At 40.7% G+C, this 17,181-nt stretch overlaps 1 protein-coding gene across 1 annotated transcript in view; it reads left to right on the forward strand.

The window, feature by feature from the left end:
• The window catches only part of arb2a (ARB2 cotranscriptional regulator A), a 239,966-nt gene that overhangs the window by 144,494 nt on the left and 78,291 nt on the right, over positions 1-17,181 (forward strand). The window contains exon 10 of the mRNA XM_084728154.1: positions 8,498-8,582. Within this exon, the coding sequence (XP_084584280.1) occupies positions 8,498-8,582 (85 nt within the window). The remainder of the gene's footprint in view (positions 1-8,497; positions 8,583-17,181) is intronic.

A 17,181-nucleotide genomic window follows, 5' to 3' on the forward strand; every position in this document is an offset into this window, starting at 1 on the left:
AAATTCAGTATTTCATCACATCACTGGCTTCTGAGCCTGGATGGCAGTGCTAGTTAACAAGCCCCCGGGTCAGCATGAGGATTGAGGTGAATCCAAAATCTAATCTGTCCCAGTCATTTACATTAGAAACCAATGCTGCGTATTTGCAGCGGTTCCACTGAAAGGTCAGACTCCCTTTGTGTTCCACCCAATATGCTAATCCCATGGCTCTCGGCTAGAGGTTTCTATCATTGGCTCCATTTCCTGATGTTTGGCTTTGAATGATCACACAGTTTTGTCCATGCGCTTATTGGTGCAGCACAAAACATACACACACAGACACTGACAGGAGATGCATGTAGTTCTTAGGTCTAGGCAAAATATCAATATCATAGTGTTATCATGCTATGAGATTAGATCATTATATTATCTTACCAGAGTGTTCGAGCTGTTCTGTTATTTGCCTTTACCCACTTAGTCGTTATATCCACATTACTGATGATTATTAATCAAAAATCTCTGTGTTATTATTTTGTGAAAGCACCAATAGTCATCCCTACACAACTGCTGCAATATGGATCAAGGGAAAATAAGAGAAAATAATAAACAAAACAAGAAGACAGGCCGCATTGCATAGAGCCTAAAACTGTGCAGTGTGTGCAAGAGCCTTTAAATTAACATTCTGGTCATATGAAATCCAACCTATGAAACTGAATTCTGAGTTTGAATGTTGATCCGGTGAGGTTGCTGTAGCTGGTCAGGGTGCAGTGTTGAAACCAGAGCAATAGATTGAGTCAGCAGCCATTAATTTGGTTCCACAGATCAGAGGAAATATATGTCTGAAAGTATGACCACACATGCTGTTTTATGTTAAGCATGTGAAGTAAAAAGGATCTGCTTGCTAAGATCATATTAACATGATTGTGATGCTTATTTTTGTTTGTGTGTCAATGGGAATTCCCATTATATGTTAGCATTGAGCCAACAGCCTGCAATTTATTTATATGTTTATATATATATATATGTATATATATATATATATATATATATAAGTCATTAGTGTTTTATTTTAGAAAATGTATATATTGAAATATATATTGTGGAACAGACTAAAAATATCAAGATATTATTTATAAGCCATCTCGCCCAGCCCTAGTAGTGCTGCATTTTAAAGGACATCTGTATGAATAACCCATACAAAGCTGAATTTTGAATGTAAACAACACTTGCATTGTACACAGGTATAGGCATACACCACAGACACACACAGAGGGATGGCAGCCCAGAAGATGTTACACATCACAGACGAGAGCTAGCCGTGAACCTGATTAATGCCCTGGGTGGTGTATAAATATGGGTGCCCGTATGAGTGGGTGCATGTGAGGTCGGAGCACCCCAGCAGCGCACTGCTCTGTTCTCCTCGGACAGAGATAATTCCCTCCCTCCGGGGTTCAGGAGGTCACTGGATGGTGGGATGGAGCGATGAGAAGAGGAGAGTAAAAGAGAGGAGATGGGATTTAGAGATCAGCGCCTGCTGGGCCAGGTTATATAGACCAAATGGGTCAGACGAGGGGCAACTGACGTCACTGCCAGGAGCCAAAATACAGACTGAAGGTGAGGGTAAAGAAAAAGGGAATAAACAGAGGCAGAGATAGAAAGACTCATCCATTGACTGAGACAGAAAAAGAAATAGTCAAAGAAATAAAGTATGAGAAACGTTCAATTATTTAAATCCCGTTGACTGCCGCCGAGGAAGCACAGGGCAGAGCTGTGGAAAAGCAAAACAAAAAGACAGGTAGGATATGAATGGAGTGAATACAGATGGAGGAGAGGAGATGAAGAGATGTACGCAGAGATAGATGAGTAGCATGGTGAGGAGAAGTGAGTGAGAGAGAGAAATGCGAATGATGGTGTACAGCTGGCAGCCTGTCACAGTCTCCAAGGTGTCTCCTGTCACTGTGCTGGCCTGCTGTCACACTCTAGTGGCCTGCCCAGAGCACACACACATGCACAGACACACACACACACATACACACACATACAGAGTACACTATGGTCATGAATAAACCATCCTAATCCATAGAGATTATACAGCAACTGGAGGAGGTGGGAGAGAGACAGACACAGAGAGAGTGAGCAAGAATTGATACTTGGGACTACTTTTCTGAGAAGTTAGGTTGCAGGCTGTCATGTGTGTTATGGTTTAGGAGACTTTTGTACACTTAGCACAGAGTTTCCATCATGGGACTCAGTCCTGTGTGCTTTGAGGAAGAAGAGGTTGAAATGCGATTGTACGATTCAATGCAGTCGATTGTATATGACTGCAAATGTACATACAACACCCATGTTGTTTAATATTTGCATTCAGATCTATATGACAATTTCATAATAAAATCAAAGTTTTTTTTGAATTTATTTTTATTATTCCTTCTTTACCTAGTTGTTTTATAGTCAGTTTTTGCATTGTGATTTTTTTCTAAGAACTATAATTGACAGCATACCCAAACATTTTGTGACTATTCTTTAAGGGAAAAATTAATTGTATGTTCATAATAAAACACTGACCAGAGTCTTGCACAGGTTCAGTTTTGTAAGCCTGCACTCACCCGCACCTGTAAAGCTAAGAAGCTGAACCATCATTCACTTATGTCCAAGCCAAATTGACACTTGCCTGGGACTGTTAATATAAATCCTGCAATCCGACCTGCACCCATGATTAAACACACATACACAGTTGCTCTCTTGTGTTCTCAAGTGACACAGACCTGCAGCTGTCAATGTGTTTCCATAGTGGCATGTGGCTTTCAAAATCTAAAACTTTTTCCAAGTAATAAAGGTGCTATCAAAAGTTTTCAAACAATTTCTGATCAAACCCAATTTCCCCCAAACATCCGACTTGGCCTACAACGATGTTTTGTAGACAGTTTGATATGTTGTATCCAGTAACTCCTGGTCCTTTTATCAGCCAGGATGCAAAAGAATGAGCAAAGCCCGTTACTTGTGTGACTATATCCCAACACTAGAACATAGGCATCTTAGCTTCAGCAGCTAACGTTAACTTTCAGAGAGAAAAAGTTATGATGTCACTGGGTGTGTAGTCTTTTTAATATCATATCTTCTTATACATCTTCCTATCATCGCATACTTCAACAGTTTTGCAAGAAACAATGACTTTGTTCACTTTTAAAATTGTAACTTAAATTGACAGGTAGGTTTGTGGCACAATTCAGACAGAATCAAAGAATTATTTGACTCTCATCATTGGCTTCTGTTCATATTTTTTCTGAAGTTAGGTCCCACCGGAAGGGGTGGGGTGTTTCATCTGAATCGTTATGACCTTACTCTTTAATATCAAAATGGCTGCTGTAAAAGTATCTTAATGAATTTTGCCCAAACCTGGGTTAATAGTGTGTTTTCTGTTATTGTAATGCAAGTTTTGGCAGGTATGGAGGATGCATTTCATTTTTAAAGGCACTGCATGTGTATTCCTGGGACACTTACTGTGTAGTGGATATGAACACCTATAAGAGACCTATTTGGTCCTCATGAAGGCTCCATTATATCACCCTGCCATCAGCTGAGTGCAGCATTTCGTGTCCATTACTCTCTGAGGGTGTGTGTGCATGTGTGTTTCTTGTTTATGTGAAAGAAGGCAGGCTGGCTTCCACTCCGAGTTGCAGAAGGCAGCAGGTGGCGGATCACACACACACACACACACACACACACACACACACACACACACACACACACACACACACACACACACACAATCACAGTCACAAAAATACAGACACATACACGTAACAAAGACAGCTTAAAAGCATCTCTCACAAGTAGAGGGGTAGAGCTGACACCTGCTTGTCAATTACATCCTCAGAGTTCACTCTTAACTTAATGGTTAGCTTTTGCACTTAGCATTAGCTTCAGACTCACAATTTTAAAGGATCTTTAATAACTTTGTGACTGCATGATGTTGCTCATCTGATTTAAAGGTGCAGTAAGCGATTTTGGAGAAAGATAGTTGATTAGTTGATAGTTGAGTCTCATTCCCGGGTCGTCAAATTACTGGCACTTTGGATTGGTGGTTCAAAGATGGTTGATTGTTGTGTCTCACTGTCAGTAGGGCGGGAATGAAACACTTTTCTCCTGATTCCATACTATCACAATAGTTGGGTGCCGATTCGATATGCTTTGCAATTCTTAAGTATTGCGATTCTAAAGTATTCTGCTTTGTTATTTTAATTTATTGTGGGTTTTTTTAAGACTAGACCAAGGGAAAGAGTTGAATCATACACTTCTAGAGACCGTATATCATGAGTCATATTTACAAAAAAATGTACATCACGTCAGTCAGTCTTTCTATTTTTCACAGCGAGTTAGTGCCATAAAAATGATAAGATTTCAGGTCAAAATTAAGAGATCCTGGTACTGCACACAGCACAAATGTGAGTTTCTTCAGTGTGGAGTGTTGAATTCAGAGCAGCAGACTGATTTAACAATGTGAAGTCAGCAGCTTTTAGTTTGCTTCCACACAGCAGAGGAAACATATGCCTGACAGGATGAGCACACATGTTGGTTTATTTGAAACATGTGAAGTAAAATGGATGCATTTCTTAAGATAACATTACCACAATCCCTGTGCTAATTTCCATTAGCGCATTAATGGTAATTCCCATTATGTGTTAGTGTGGAGTTAACAGAGTAAGTCTTAGTTATTTATATGAAGAATTGAATTCGGCAATCAAAAACTCAATTTAGAAATCGTAAAAAAATAATTACAATACTCAACTATTAACTGTCTTAACAACCAGTGATTTGCCAAAGCCTGGAAACCAAAAGAAGCTGCTGAAGTCTAGTTTTCTCTCAAACCACTTGAATTACATTTTGCATAAAGTTTATTATGGAACTTTTGCTGAGTGGCATCAAAGATAACAAAATGCACTGTGCAACAATGTGTCTTGCCATTTGCGCACATGAGTTCATGTAAGTGTGCATATCCAGCACAAATCCAAACACACACACACACAGAAGCGCACACGCACAAAGCAGCAGAGGTGGGGGAAGAGTCAAATCTGTTTACATGTTTGTTTCTCTGTCTGCCTTTAGTTCAATGGCACCATTGATCGGCGGACGAGCTGCTTGAAGTGATGATGCTATGCGTCAGAGGCAGCCGATGTGATGTGCCATCCTTTTGTCACGTCGCCCTTCTCTAATCCCAGCCAGCAGGCCTTGCCTTTATGTGACTGCTGTTATGCCTGCGGTCTCTCACAGCACTGGGACTGTGTGTGTGTGTGTGTGTGTGTGTGTGTGTGTGTGTGTGTGTGTGTGTGTGTGTGTGTGTGTGTGTGTGTGTGTGTATGTGTGTGTGCATTTATGCAAGAGTTTGTGTGCACATGTGTGTTGTGTTGCCTTGACAAATCTATTCAAACCCCGGCCTCCCTGCCTCCATTGGTGGTGATGGTGGAGGTGAAGGGGGAGGGAGGAGGGCCCTTTGAAAGACTCCCCTCCTTCCCCTCTATCCAGCCGCCTTCAGCCCACTGCTCCACAGCCCAGCTGACATCTTCCTTGAGACAGACTGAATGAATTAAAGGAGATACAATGAGACACTTGATGTAGCAGTCAAGGAGCCCCACTGCTTCTGTGCCGCTCTACACCGCTCTGCCCTCCAGCCCAGGCTCAGAGGAGAGCACATCTAGGGCAAAGCAAAGGATCTAAAAATACACAATATGCCACTGTTTACCAAGATGACTTGTCATCTAAACCCCCCATGCTTCTCCCCTCCACTCCCCCACATCGCTCTGCCAATCTTTGTTCAACCTCTTTGACTCCTCTTACGCTACACTCTTTCTGACTTTTAGCCGTTTCGATTGACAGGGCTGAAGAAATTGATATAGAGGAGGAGAGTAAAAGAGCATTTGTACTATTTAAGTGGTGGATTCAGTTTGTGCTTTTGTTGTTTTTTATTTCTTTTGATTGGATAGGAATGTAGCATACATGAGCCAAACTTCATATTAATAACAGACCTTTCTGGATTTCCCAGCTGAATTTTGTTTACTTACTTGTTGATATTACTAATACTTACTTGATGATATTTGCTAAGGATTTGTGTACATGGGCCAGATGTTTCATCACGATCGTCTCTTGCATTGAGTTTATATGTTTCCACATAAGCTCATAGTAAATAGCTCGCTGTGGGACAAAAGATGATGTAGTGCATGCCTATTCAATTGATATTTTAGAAGGGCCGGATTTGATAAAAGTGAAGTGAAAAGGCCTTGAAGTTTACATTTCCTATTTCTGATCTCTAAAGTTGGGGATTTAAATGTATAAAACAAAGCACCTTTTTTCTCCACTTAATTAGTTTTCTCATTTGGATGAGAAACATTGTGTGGAAAAGTACAGGAAAAAACAATGTACCTTTGTAATCCTAGATTAGAATCCTGGGGTAGCTTGTTTTAATAAACATAATTTGACTCTCCTAAATTACCTCTGATTAAACAACTTGAGTTAAAACTTTTTAATAAAAGAATGTTCTCTGTCCACAGACATAACTAATGAATGGGCTACTTAAACTGCTGATAAAATGATGCTCTTCTAATAAACACATAAACACTCTTAAACTTAGAGTATTAGCAGGTTATATCCCAATGACATCCTTTTTTCATATTTATAAATTATCAAAGGTCATTTAAAGGACAGTTTTGGCCCACAGGCCACCAGTTGAATAACTCTGATGTAGTATATGCCAAACAGACAGTAACAAAAGACATTTGCTTTAACTTAGCTGCAGAAATAAATATGTAGACAAAAAGCAACATCAAAGAGGGGCTAAATTAGGCATCGAGTTCATTCAGTGTTCCTCTGTAACTATATTCAGGGTTTCTGCAGGTTTGACATATCTGACATATCCCAGAAGCTGTAGCAACAATAGCAACTCTCTAACACCACTACCTTAAATAAGTTATGGATTTCTTTGGGTTTGATCCTTGATGGAAACATTTGGTTTAATGTATGTATTCAAAATAACATGCGTCTAATGTTTTCAGACATTTTAATGTGGTTATCATAGCGTTAAGACAATTTAAGGCCTACAATTATTTGATGATAATGGAGTAGAAGTTTGTTGTGACCCTGGATTTTTTGCATGTATGTGTTTTGTGTGTGCATGTTTTTAGAGGGTTTGAAATGAGGAGAATTTGTCTATCCAGTCCCTCCTCTTTCAGGGCCTTGGGAGTCAGGGTCGCTGAGGGCAAAAATGTGAAAGCACATGTGTGTGTGTTTGTGTGCGCATTTGAGTCTGAAGGGTTCACAACGCTGCACATCTTCATGGGAGACCCCCCGCAATGCAATCACTGACCCACACACACAAGCAGACGCGCACACACAAGCATGCACAACACTGTAATGACTGTCAGGGGGCCAGGGTGAAAGTAAACAAGGGCAGATAAGCAGTGATTCAGAAGGACGCCAGCTGCACATTCTAATCTCTTTACATTTTCTCTTTCTTCTATTGAACTTTTATCTTATCTAGGGGAATGTCTTCTCCAAGCATTCCTTCTCAGCCTCCCTCTGTCCCTCTCTCCCTTTCCCCTTGTTTTTGTACTAGCCTTACAAGCCACAGCATACCAATCCACATCGCACGGTCAAAAGGGAAAACACACTTTGATATGCTGTCATCTGCTGACCCAGAGAATAAAAGCTCAAAGCATGGGAAAAGTATGTTGTTGTGTTGTATGGCTATCATAATAGGCTTAACCATATTATATTTGACATAACCTAGTAGGTAAAAGGAGGGATCGCCACACAGACAGGCGGATGAAGACAGCAAAAAAAAAAAACAGATAAAGAGGTCTTCTCCTCTTTCTGACAGTAGAGTTGTCAACCACAGGGGGTTTGAGAGGACTAGGGGTGTTTGCAGGGGGTTATGGGTCAGCAGGCTGGGCAGACACCCTCCCCCAGGGCGCCCACTGATCTACCATGGTAGAAGGCCTCAGCTCTCCACCACAAACAAACGCCAAGCTGTCTGAGAAACATGTCACAGAGCTTTTAATTGCTTGTTCCTGTCTCTCTTGCCCCCCCCACACACACACCCCCTCAACCACCTCGCTCAGCCTCACACACACCTCTTTCTCGCTTACTGTCTCTCCCCGTTGTCCTCTGCACCTGTCCCTCTTCTCTTTGTCTCCCTTGCCTTCATATGCTCGCTCCCTTCTCCGTTTCTTTCTCCACGTTTCTCTTTGAATTTCAATTAAACTTACTATATTTCCATAAAGTAAGAAAAACAATACTTTCAATGCATCAAGATGAAAGACTTTTCCCTTATTATATTTCCGTCTTTGAGCATATATTTCTTTGTGTTTGTGGGAGTAATTGTGGAGGATGCTGGTTGCCACATATTTATTTCCCGTACACAAACCTGCCACATGCCATAGGTAGTCAGTGTGGAAGTCATTTACTTCATCATTTGTAGAAGCAACGAGTTTTCATCTGTCAATCTCTCTTTTTCCTCTCCCTACAGCACTGTTGTAACTGGGTATCGAGTCCAGAGCCCCTGAACACACCACTGGATCCCATGCTGCCAGACTGCCCCAGAGTCTCTGCAGGTATGAATCAAACTGGTTATTAAAACACAACAAACTCAAAATATCGATTTACTGAATAATCTTAGATTGCTTTCAGTTTCCAAATACGGTGGCTGTTCATGGAATTTTACTTAATTCATTTCAAGACTGTTCAACAATAGAGTGCTGGCAACCGGCCAATGTCAATGTTAGCTAGGGTAAGTGTTTATTTTACAGTCAAAGGTGGAAAATTTGAATCTGAGTTGTATTGTGAGTGGCGTTGTCAGTAGCTGTAGTTTGACAGTACTGGGAAACTGACTCTACCAAAAACTCACAACCAATGATGTAGTAATAAATAAAATAGTGGGTTGGTATGGGGGGGGGGTGTTGTGTTTTTTATTGTTGTGGATGCGCTGAAAAGTCAGTTAAACGTTTCTTAAACTCTCACTCCACTCAAAAATGTTTTATTTTTTGTTCCTACAGTTTGGTCTTTGAGCTTCACTGTGCAAAATGGTGTATGTGCAGAGTTTGACACTGGAAAGACGTTTTCACATTCATCTGCTGAAAGTGGAAAGTTTCTTTTGTGCTCATTGAAAAATCTGATTTTAAGGAACGGGCCCATGAGCATGATTTGTAACATCACAACTTGTTTGGAATTCAATCGTGGTCTAATTTGCCAGTTATAAAACTGTGATGTAGGGCTGCGTATTGCACAAAAGTCTTGCAGCATGATACAAATCACATTACAGGGATTACGATTCAGTACATTGTGATCAATTGCAGTTGATCAGTTGAGACTAAGGTGGATACAATATGCCAGTTTAGAAAGAGGAGAAACCACAGGGCAAACTTAAGGCACACTTAAACCGATCCAGGAATATAGCTAAAAAGCCTTTATTAGTGACTGCATATCAAGGTTAGAAACCACAGTCTGACTTCAAGAACACCTTGCATTAACCTGGAGTTTATTATTTTACAACTGTAAGCACCCATTATGTGTTTTTTCTTGATGCAGTTCTTGATGATGTGACAGTTAAAGTAAGGCATGTTGTTTTATAGCAAAAATCTGCATGACAGATGTGTAAAATACAAATACATTCCTCTGTGTTTGTTGTGGTTCTGTGTATGTGTTCATCTGTGGCTTACTGCAGAGAGAAGTGCGAATGTGAAGATTATCAGGGTTCATTTAGTGCAGTGTGGTGTGTTGACAGTATTTGTTCTTGTGCATGTGTGTGTGTCTGTGTGCACATGCTTGTGGGTGTTGGGTAGATTGGAGGTCTTAGTAGGGCTGATTGAGAAGGATCATTGTCAGAGAAACTGAGAAACTGAAGCAGTGGCAGATTATCTTGAACCACAAACACACACAGAAACAGAGGCTGTCTCACACGCGCTGCAGAAATGTGCCGTTTGATTTCACTTCTATTTTCGTCTTCTTTGTCGCGCCCTCTTTCTTTTTCATCATCTACTCTGTCTCCTATATTCATTAATCCTCTCCTGTGGTGTTTGGCTTCCTGTCCCTGTGCCCTCTCTGTGGTTGACTGGCCTTGATGATGTCACGGCCATCATGAGAATGTGTCCTTAATGTAGGATTAGGGATGAAAGCTGTAATCCTCGACATGACCGTTGATAAGAGATGATGATTGCAGTGTTGTTTGAAGAGTGACACACATGCAGGCATGCATGCACAGTCGCACACACTCACACACGGAAACAAAAGGAAAGTCAAGCCTTAAACAGAAACATTTTCTGTCTTAAGTATTAAATGTACCTGTTCTTATTTTGTGTTTAATGGAGAAATATTTAAGACTTGAGTGTTCAAAAATGAGCACTGCAGTCCACATTGTAAGTTGGAGCTATAGACGGTTTATTAAATAGGTTGAATCCCCACTTAATATACAGTCAACTTTGACTCTACAGAGAAGTAAACTGAAACATGTTTCTAATTTCTAGCTAGCTTGCTAGGAGATTTCATAAGTAGCTAATGTAAGCTAAAGCTAATGGTTAAGCTCCTTGATTCAGCTGAGAAGTCCGTCTCCAGCTGACTTTTTAATCTTTCCATATGGCACATTTTAAAACGAGAACCCTGTAAAGGGATCTGTAAAATTACTTAATGGCTGTATATTTGATATAGGCTAACATTAATGCTAAAAGACTGAGATAAAAGCTAGCTTACATCTAAGCAAAACACTCATGTTTGTTCTTTGAAGCCTAGTGCGCACCGCTTCAACGTGTAAAGAAATGCCAAGTTTGACAGGCCTGCGGCATAGTTAGGATTGCAAATCTATGACTGGATAATTGCTGTTTGCAGGGGGGCCAGTTGTCTATTAATGTAAAGTCAAGCCCGTTATCCCAAACACAAAGGCTCACAGCTCCAAAAATGCACTTTCTCGAGTTGGAGTTCAGTGACTGCCTGTTTTACTGCCTGCCAAACTCCATTATAACATTTTGCTTAATTTAACCGGTATAAATGTCTTCTCCTTCTAAAAGACTATTAATGATTTCTTATGACTCATAAGAAGGCTCTGACTCATTCTGGAAGCATTCTGCATTAATTGCCATAAATGTGAAATGGATGAAAAACACATATTCCAGACCAGAATGAAAATTTCAAAGGAGAACATATCGGCTGTAGCATTGTTATCACAGAAGCCAGTATTTCTTATTTCCTTAATCTCTGGTCACATATCATGGTCATTTTCTGATTATATAAAGCAAACATATATCATATTTCTCCTTTAAGCATCGATTGCACACACATACAAACACTTTCATCTTCACATTCATGTCCCATCATTCATTTCTATCATCACTCCGGAGATCCTGATTTTGTGATTTCATCCCCTTCAAAGCTCCTCAGTGACATCATGGTGAATGTGTAGGTCATCTTACACATGCTCCACATGTCAGCGAATACATCTCTAACACTGTTATCTCATCTTGGCCACTAAAACACCATGTTCCACACGGAGCTGTGTGGGTGGGTGGCCTTAGCATCTACCAGTGAATCAGCTCCTTGAAATGTCATCTAGCCTTCAATACAAAAACCCTACTGTATTTCATGTCCAAATGTCAGTTTTTACCTTGATGTTTTATGTCTCTTCTCAGTGACTGCCGTCGGTCAAAAGACAGCAACCTTTGAGCCATGAGGTCTACATTTTGAAACCGCTGGCATGCCTGACATTGTCCTAACACAGACCTGTTTGACACAGCGTCCATCTGTATGTATGCACTATTGACTTGTGCTCTATTGACTTTTGCTACTTTAACCGAGCTGAATAGATCGGAGTCTCTGGCCTGTTAACAGAGCTGCCAACTCTGCTTGTCTCTGGTCTTTTGGTGGCAGCTTCTGATGTCAAAGGTTGTCTCAGTCGTCTTTGTGTCCTTGGCAGCCTGGCAGGTTTGCAGGCAGCAGCCATTGTGGCAAGAGTCACAGCAGAGCAGCAGAGGTGACGAGGTTGAGAGAAGGTTGAGGGAAGGCTGTCAGGGCATTGCGGCCCAGCACTTCAATCAACACATACATCTCCCAACAGTCAGCTCCTCTGCTACCAGGACTGCTGTTGTCTGCGTTGCTATGGTAAGAGTATGTGCGTGTGTATAGGTGGGGGTAATCAGGGTTGACCATAAAGTGCCTCAGCAGCACAGAACAGTCTGGTGAATCCTTCAGGGCTTTAGTCGAGAAAATTCTGCTTATTCTTCAACCAGTCGATTGGTCGATTATCTTAAGAATAACAAAATTATCCATAGTACACTGAGTGCATGCTACCTGGTTACCTAAACAGGTACTGACAAAGTTATGCAACATTGCCAAGAAATTGAATTCCTGCAGTTTGACCATTTCTATTTTACATGTAGCTATATTGTTGCCATCAGGGCGTTATATACAACAACGACACACACCCAACTAACCAGTCCTCCGGTGAGTCACAATGTTGTGATTGCAACAGTTAATGCAAATTTATCCAGTTCTCATTAATAGTGTTCAACCTTGCAATTATGTCCATTTAACTGCAACTTTTCCACAAATTTGACTAATCATCATAGCTTCCCGTGAGTTTCACCAATCATAGTGGTTCCCCACAGGAACCTCATACATGTACGTCTCAATGAAACAACTCAGTGTTTTGTTATTTACTTTTTTGTTTTATTTTTATTTTTTTTAATTTTGTCACAGGTAGACAGGTCACTACTACTACTACTAGTCCTCATTGATAAAGCTCTCTGGAAGAGTATAAATCCACTTGTGGTCATCAAAAATAAACTTTTTATCCACTTAGCTCTGTCGTCTGCGGCCGGGGGCCAATGTATTGATTGAAGCTGGCTCTCTGACATGGCGTTAATTAGTTTGGAGCCAGTAAATGTTCAGAAAATAGCTTAGAAATCAAAAATAAAATATCAGGTTTGCATATGTCCCGCCTCCCCAACAGTACTGGATTGAGAAGCGCTTTTCTCCTCATGAAAATAACATAGGCGTCTGACCAATGAGACTTTATCGGACAAGAGCATATCGACCAACCAATCAACCAACCAACCAGAAGATGTCAACTCTACAATCCTTGTTGTCATAGACACACACATATGCACATATGCAGACACACACATCACAGTGTGAACCACTGCTCTTGTGTGGAGCCAAACTGAGTCAGGCCCGGGGCGACTCGGCTGCTGTGGAAAATGGCATGTGATCAGACACACACACACACTACGATGTCTGAAGGCTAACAAAGTATTGGATGTGTGCTTAAATATGGGCACTGAGACTGGTCAGGCAGCACGATGGAGGAACGGGTTGAAGGACAAGTCGCTGTCTGTTCTTCTCTTTCCTTACTCTTCTTCTCTTTCCGACTTTCTCTATACATGTCCCCTTCCCCTCCTCCTCCGCCTGCCTCCCTGTGTGGTGCAGTGATGATACGATGATTGTGTTTTCCATGCTGGTAGACTCTTGGCAGAAGGAGGCAGGGAGAAGTGGAGGCAGAGCTTGTCTGTTATTCCTAATCATCTGTGAAGCAACGCCGGTATACCAGCATGGCACTCTGACGGGGCTGGAAGGACCCAGAGAGGGAGGGAGAATAACGCGTAGCGGGGGTGTCCGCTAACGTCTCCATTTCTTGTTTTAAATGCGATAAAACCTGGACCCATTCCCTTCGCATTTGACTGGCTAGCTGCCCTCCCTTTCATTTTTTTTAAACATTTTTTTTGTCTTAATCTTTCTTCTTTTCACTCCATTCTTTTTTCCATCTTGCAAAAGGAATTTGTTCCACCAAGAAGGTCATTGCTCTGGCGTTTGGCAGTGGCCTGGCACACTAGCAGAATTTTATCAGTTAGGAGCACGCCGAACACAGGCTCAATATGCAGATAAAGTGGAACCAATCTCCTGCTGGAAAAGCTCCCTTTGTGTGTGTGTGTTTGTGTGTGTATGTGTGTGTGTTGACTAACTACAAGGCTGACAGAAATAAGCTGGGGAGTGGGGTGTTGGTTAAGTGGGGTGGCTGAGGCCTTCCCAAGATGTAATCATTCCAAACCTACGATGTCGTTTAAACTGGCCTCACACTACAGGAGTTTCGGGCTGATTTACCTCACATTCAACTCTCCCAGGAATCAGAGGAAAAATTTGGGACAGACCTCAGTTGCTACAGTAGTTTGGCCCGCATTTATATATATATTTCCTCTTACCCATACTGCTATTTATCCATCTAGATTGTTTTTGGTGTGAGTTGCTGAGTTTTAGACACATCATCCATAGAGATGTCTGTCTTTACTCAAACATAATGGGACTAAATCACACTTGGTTTGTCGAGCAAAAATAAGTGACCAAAAAAGTAATTTTAAAAACTCAACGTCTCCTTCCAGAAATAATGACCCGGTTACTCAAGATAATCCACAGATCCTTTTGTGAAAAGTTTCATCTAGGGGCTACTTTCTTTCTCTTGGAAGGAAAGTAGGTTTGCTAGATTCTACTGTTGAAAGAAAGTAGTTCTTGAATGAAACTGCTCACAACGTAATCTGTGGATTATCTTGAGTGACCAGGGCATGATTTCTGGTGCTTAGTTTTTCAACTGTAGTTTGTTGTTGCTTTGAGCACCACAAACCAGAGAGAGGGCAGGCATCTCTATGGACGATATCTCAAAAATTCCACAATTTGCACCAAAACAATCTAGATGGATAAACAGAACTAGAGTTAAAGGAAAATATGTATTTTTTGTATTAGGGGTGTACTGTTCCTTCAGTGATAGAATTAGTAGGATTTGTCTGAGCTATTAGTAAACGGATCAGAAAGAGAGCGGATTGTTGAGTCTCATTATCAGGATGTCAGATATTTGGGTTGGTAAAGCGTCTTGAGCAGAGCAAAGTAATGAGGAAAAAAAACAGAATACAGGCAGGGGGCAGGGTCTCTGCAGACACGACCATTTCTTATAGGTCCTAAGTGAATGAGAGTGATTGAAAGGGATTAAGTTTATGTGAGTTAAATGTTGCATGTTATGCCTTAAAAATCTTCTTCATCCAGAGTCATTTAACTTACATTTTTTGTTTTTTTTGTTTTGTTTTTTTTTCTCACTACAAAGCATTAATGTCTCTACAACAAGTTGCTCCACTAATGACGTGAGATCGTGCTCTCTTTTCTGGCACGATAATCTTAATAATATCCTGTAGTGTGTGATGAGTCATTATTTTCAGGTCTTGTAGAGTGATTTCAAAATCATTTAGGATTTTAAAACTCCTGTAGTGTGAGCCCAGCTTTAGATGCCAAGAGAAGAATAAACACAAAATGAGAGAGAATAAGGAAGATGGATGGAAACAGAGGAAAAATCCAGTCTTACAGTGATTTTTCTACTAAGGGCTCTTTTGTTTTCGTTGCTTAGTTTATCGACTTTTTTTCCTGTTGAGATGGATGATCGGTTGTTTGATCAGTGAAGATGCCGTTTCAAAGGTGGGAAAACCCCCTTTGCTAATAACAGAGACAAACATAAGCACACACACATGCACACACAACTTCCTCTTGGGTGATTACTCATTGTCCAAGCTGATTATTAATTACAAAGGGAGAGCTCTCTGAAGGTAAACACTGATTAATGGCTAACAAAAGTAAGTTAATGTCTTACCTGTACTTTAATTACCAACCCTGCTCTGTTACAAGCATCCCAACACAAGGCTGTAATTAACCCTAATGGACTGCAGAAAGAGTCTCACTTTCATTTTCTTTCACAACATAAATACACTCCTGTATGTAATTTTTTGATGTGCCCACCTCTCTTGCTTCCCTACTAGGTTTACCATAATTAAAAATGGAAGATTTTGCAGAAAGGATTTCTTGATTTTTGTATCTTGAATGAAAATAGCAGGGAGTTGGCTGGAAAAGTGATGCAATATTGTTACAGAAATGAGAAATAATTCCTGTGCAATGACATGAGAGGTCACTCTGCCTTTCTTCTTTACCTAAGGCTCATACTTCTATGGCTCAGTGTTATTAATGTACCAAGATACCACAGAGACACAAAAGAGTGCCTGAGAATAAAAGCAGACAGGCTGATACAAAGCGCACACACAGACACACACGTACACACATTTTTCATGCTTTTATTGCATTTGTGGTCGTCCTGCTGCAGGTTTAACTTGACTGTAACCCTCACCTCCCTGATCCACGCACTGCTGACTGTGAAATACCCCTAGCTGTCTGCATGTCTTCACCACACACACACACATACCGTCTGATTGATGTTTGTGTGACTTAACTTTTTAAGAGGAAACTCAAATTAACCTCACCCCCTCCAACCACTGTTTTTTCAGCTTGGTAAGGTGGAAGTCCGCTGCCTCGATGGAAGATCACATGAAAATGTGTATGTGTTTGTGCCCATGTTTTCACATTTGTGTTTCAATGTTTTCTTAGCCTGACCGGCACACGTTGGGCTAGTGTTGCAGGAAATAGAAAAGTAAACTCTGCTGAACCGGACCCTAACCTTTGACCTGGATTCACTGAGGTTGCATCAGGCTATTGTCTGGGTCACATTTGTGACAGACCATATCATCATAATGTGGAAAATGCTGGCCCCAAACACTGCTGATCTCTGAAATGAGTAATAAAGTGCTGATTTGTGAGACTGAATATCATAAACTATAAATATTAGAGCTGCAACTCATGCTGCCGGTGATTTTCACAATTAATCATTTAGTCTACAATATGTAAAAATGCTCATCACAATTTCTTTGATAAAGAAATGCCGCAAATCCTCACAATTAACAAGCTGGAACCAGCACATTTTAGGCTGAAAAATTACTTAATGATTAATTTATTATCAAAATGGTTGGTGGTTGACCTTCCTTAAGTCTCCTTTTGCTCTTGTACAGTTCTACCTAGCTAACTAATCTACATTAACCCAGCTAGCTAGGTAGCTAACATTTTGCTTTGTATCAAAACAGTATCTAACTAGCTAACTAATATACATCATTAACTAGCTAGTTATACCTGAAAACTAATATTAGCAAATTGGTAGCTAACTAGCTAGCTACTCTATATCAATCATTATCTAACCAGTTAGCTTGCATTTTGCTGACATTAGCTACTTAAGATGTGACTATAGAAAAGACAAGCCTAGTTCAGGAAACAGGACTGGAGAAATTTGACCGAGGTTCCACTGAATTACACGTT

The sequence above is a fragment of the Lutjanus erythropterus genome, chromosome 10, assembly GCF_056507025.1.
Source record: "Lutjanus erythropterus isolate fLutEry1 chromosome 10, fLutEry1.hap2, whole genome shotgun sequence".
Classification (NCBI taxonomy): domain Eukaryota; kingdom Metazoa; phylum Chordata; class Actinopteri; order Lutjaniformes; family Lutjanidae; genus Lutjanus; species Lutjanus erythropterus.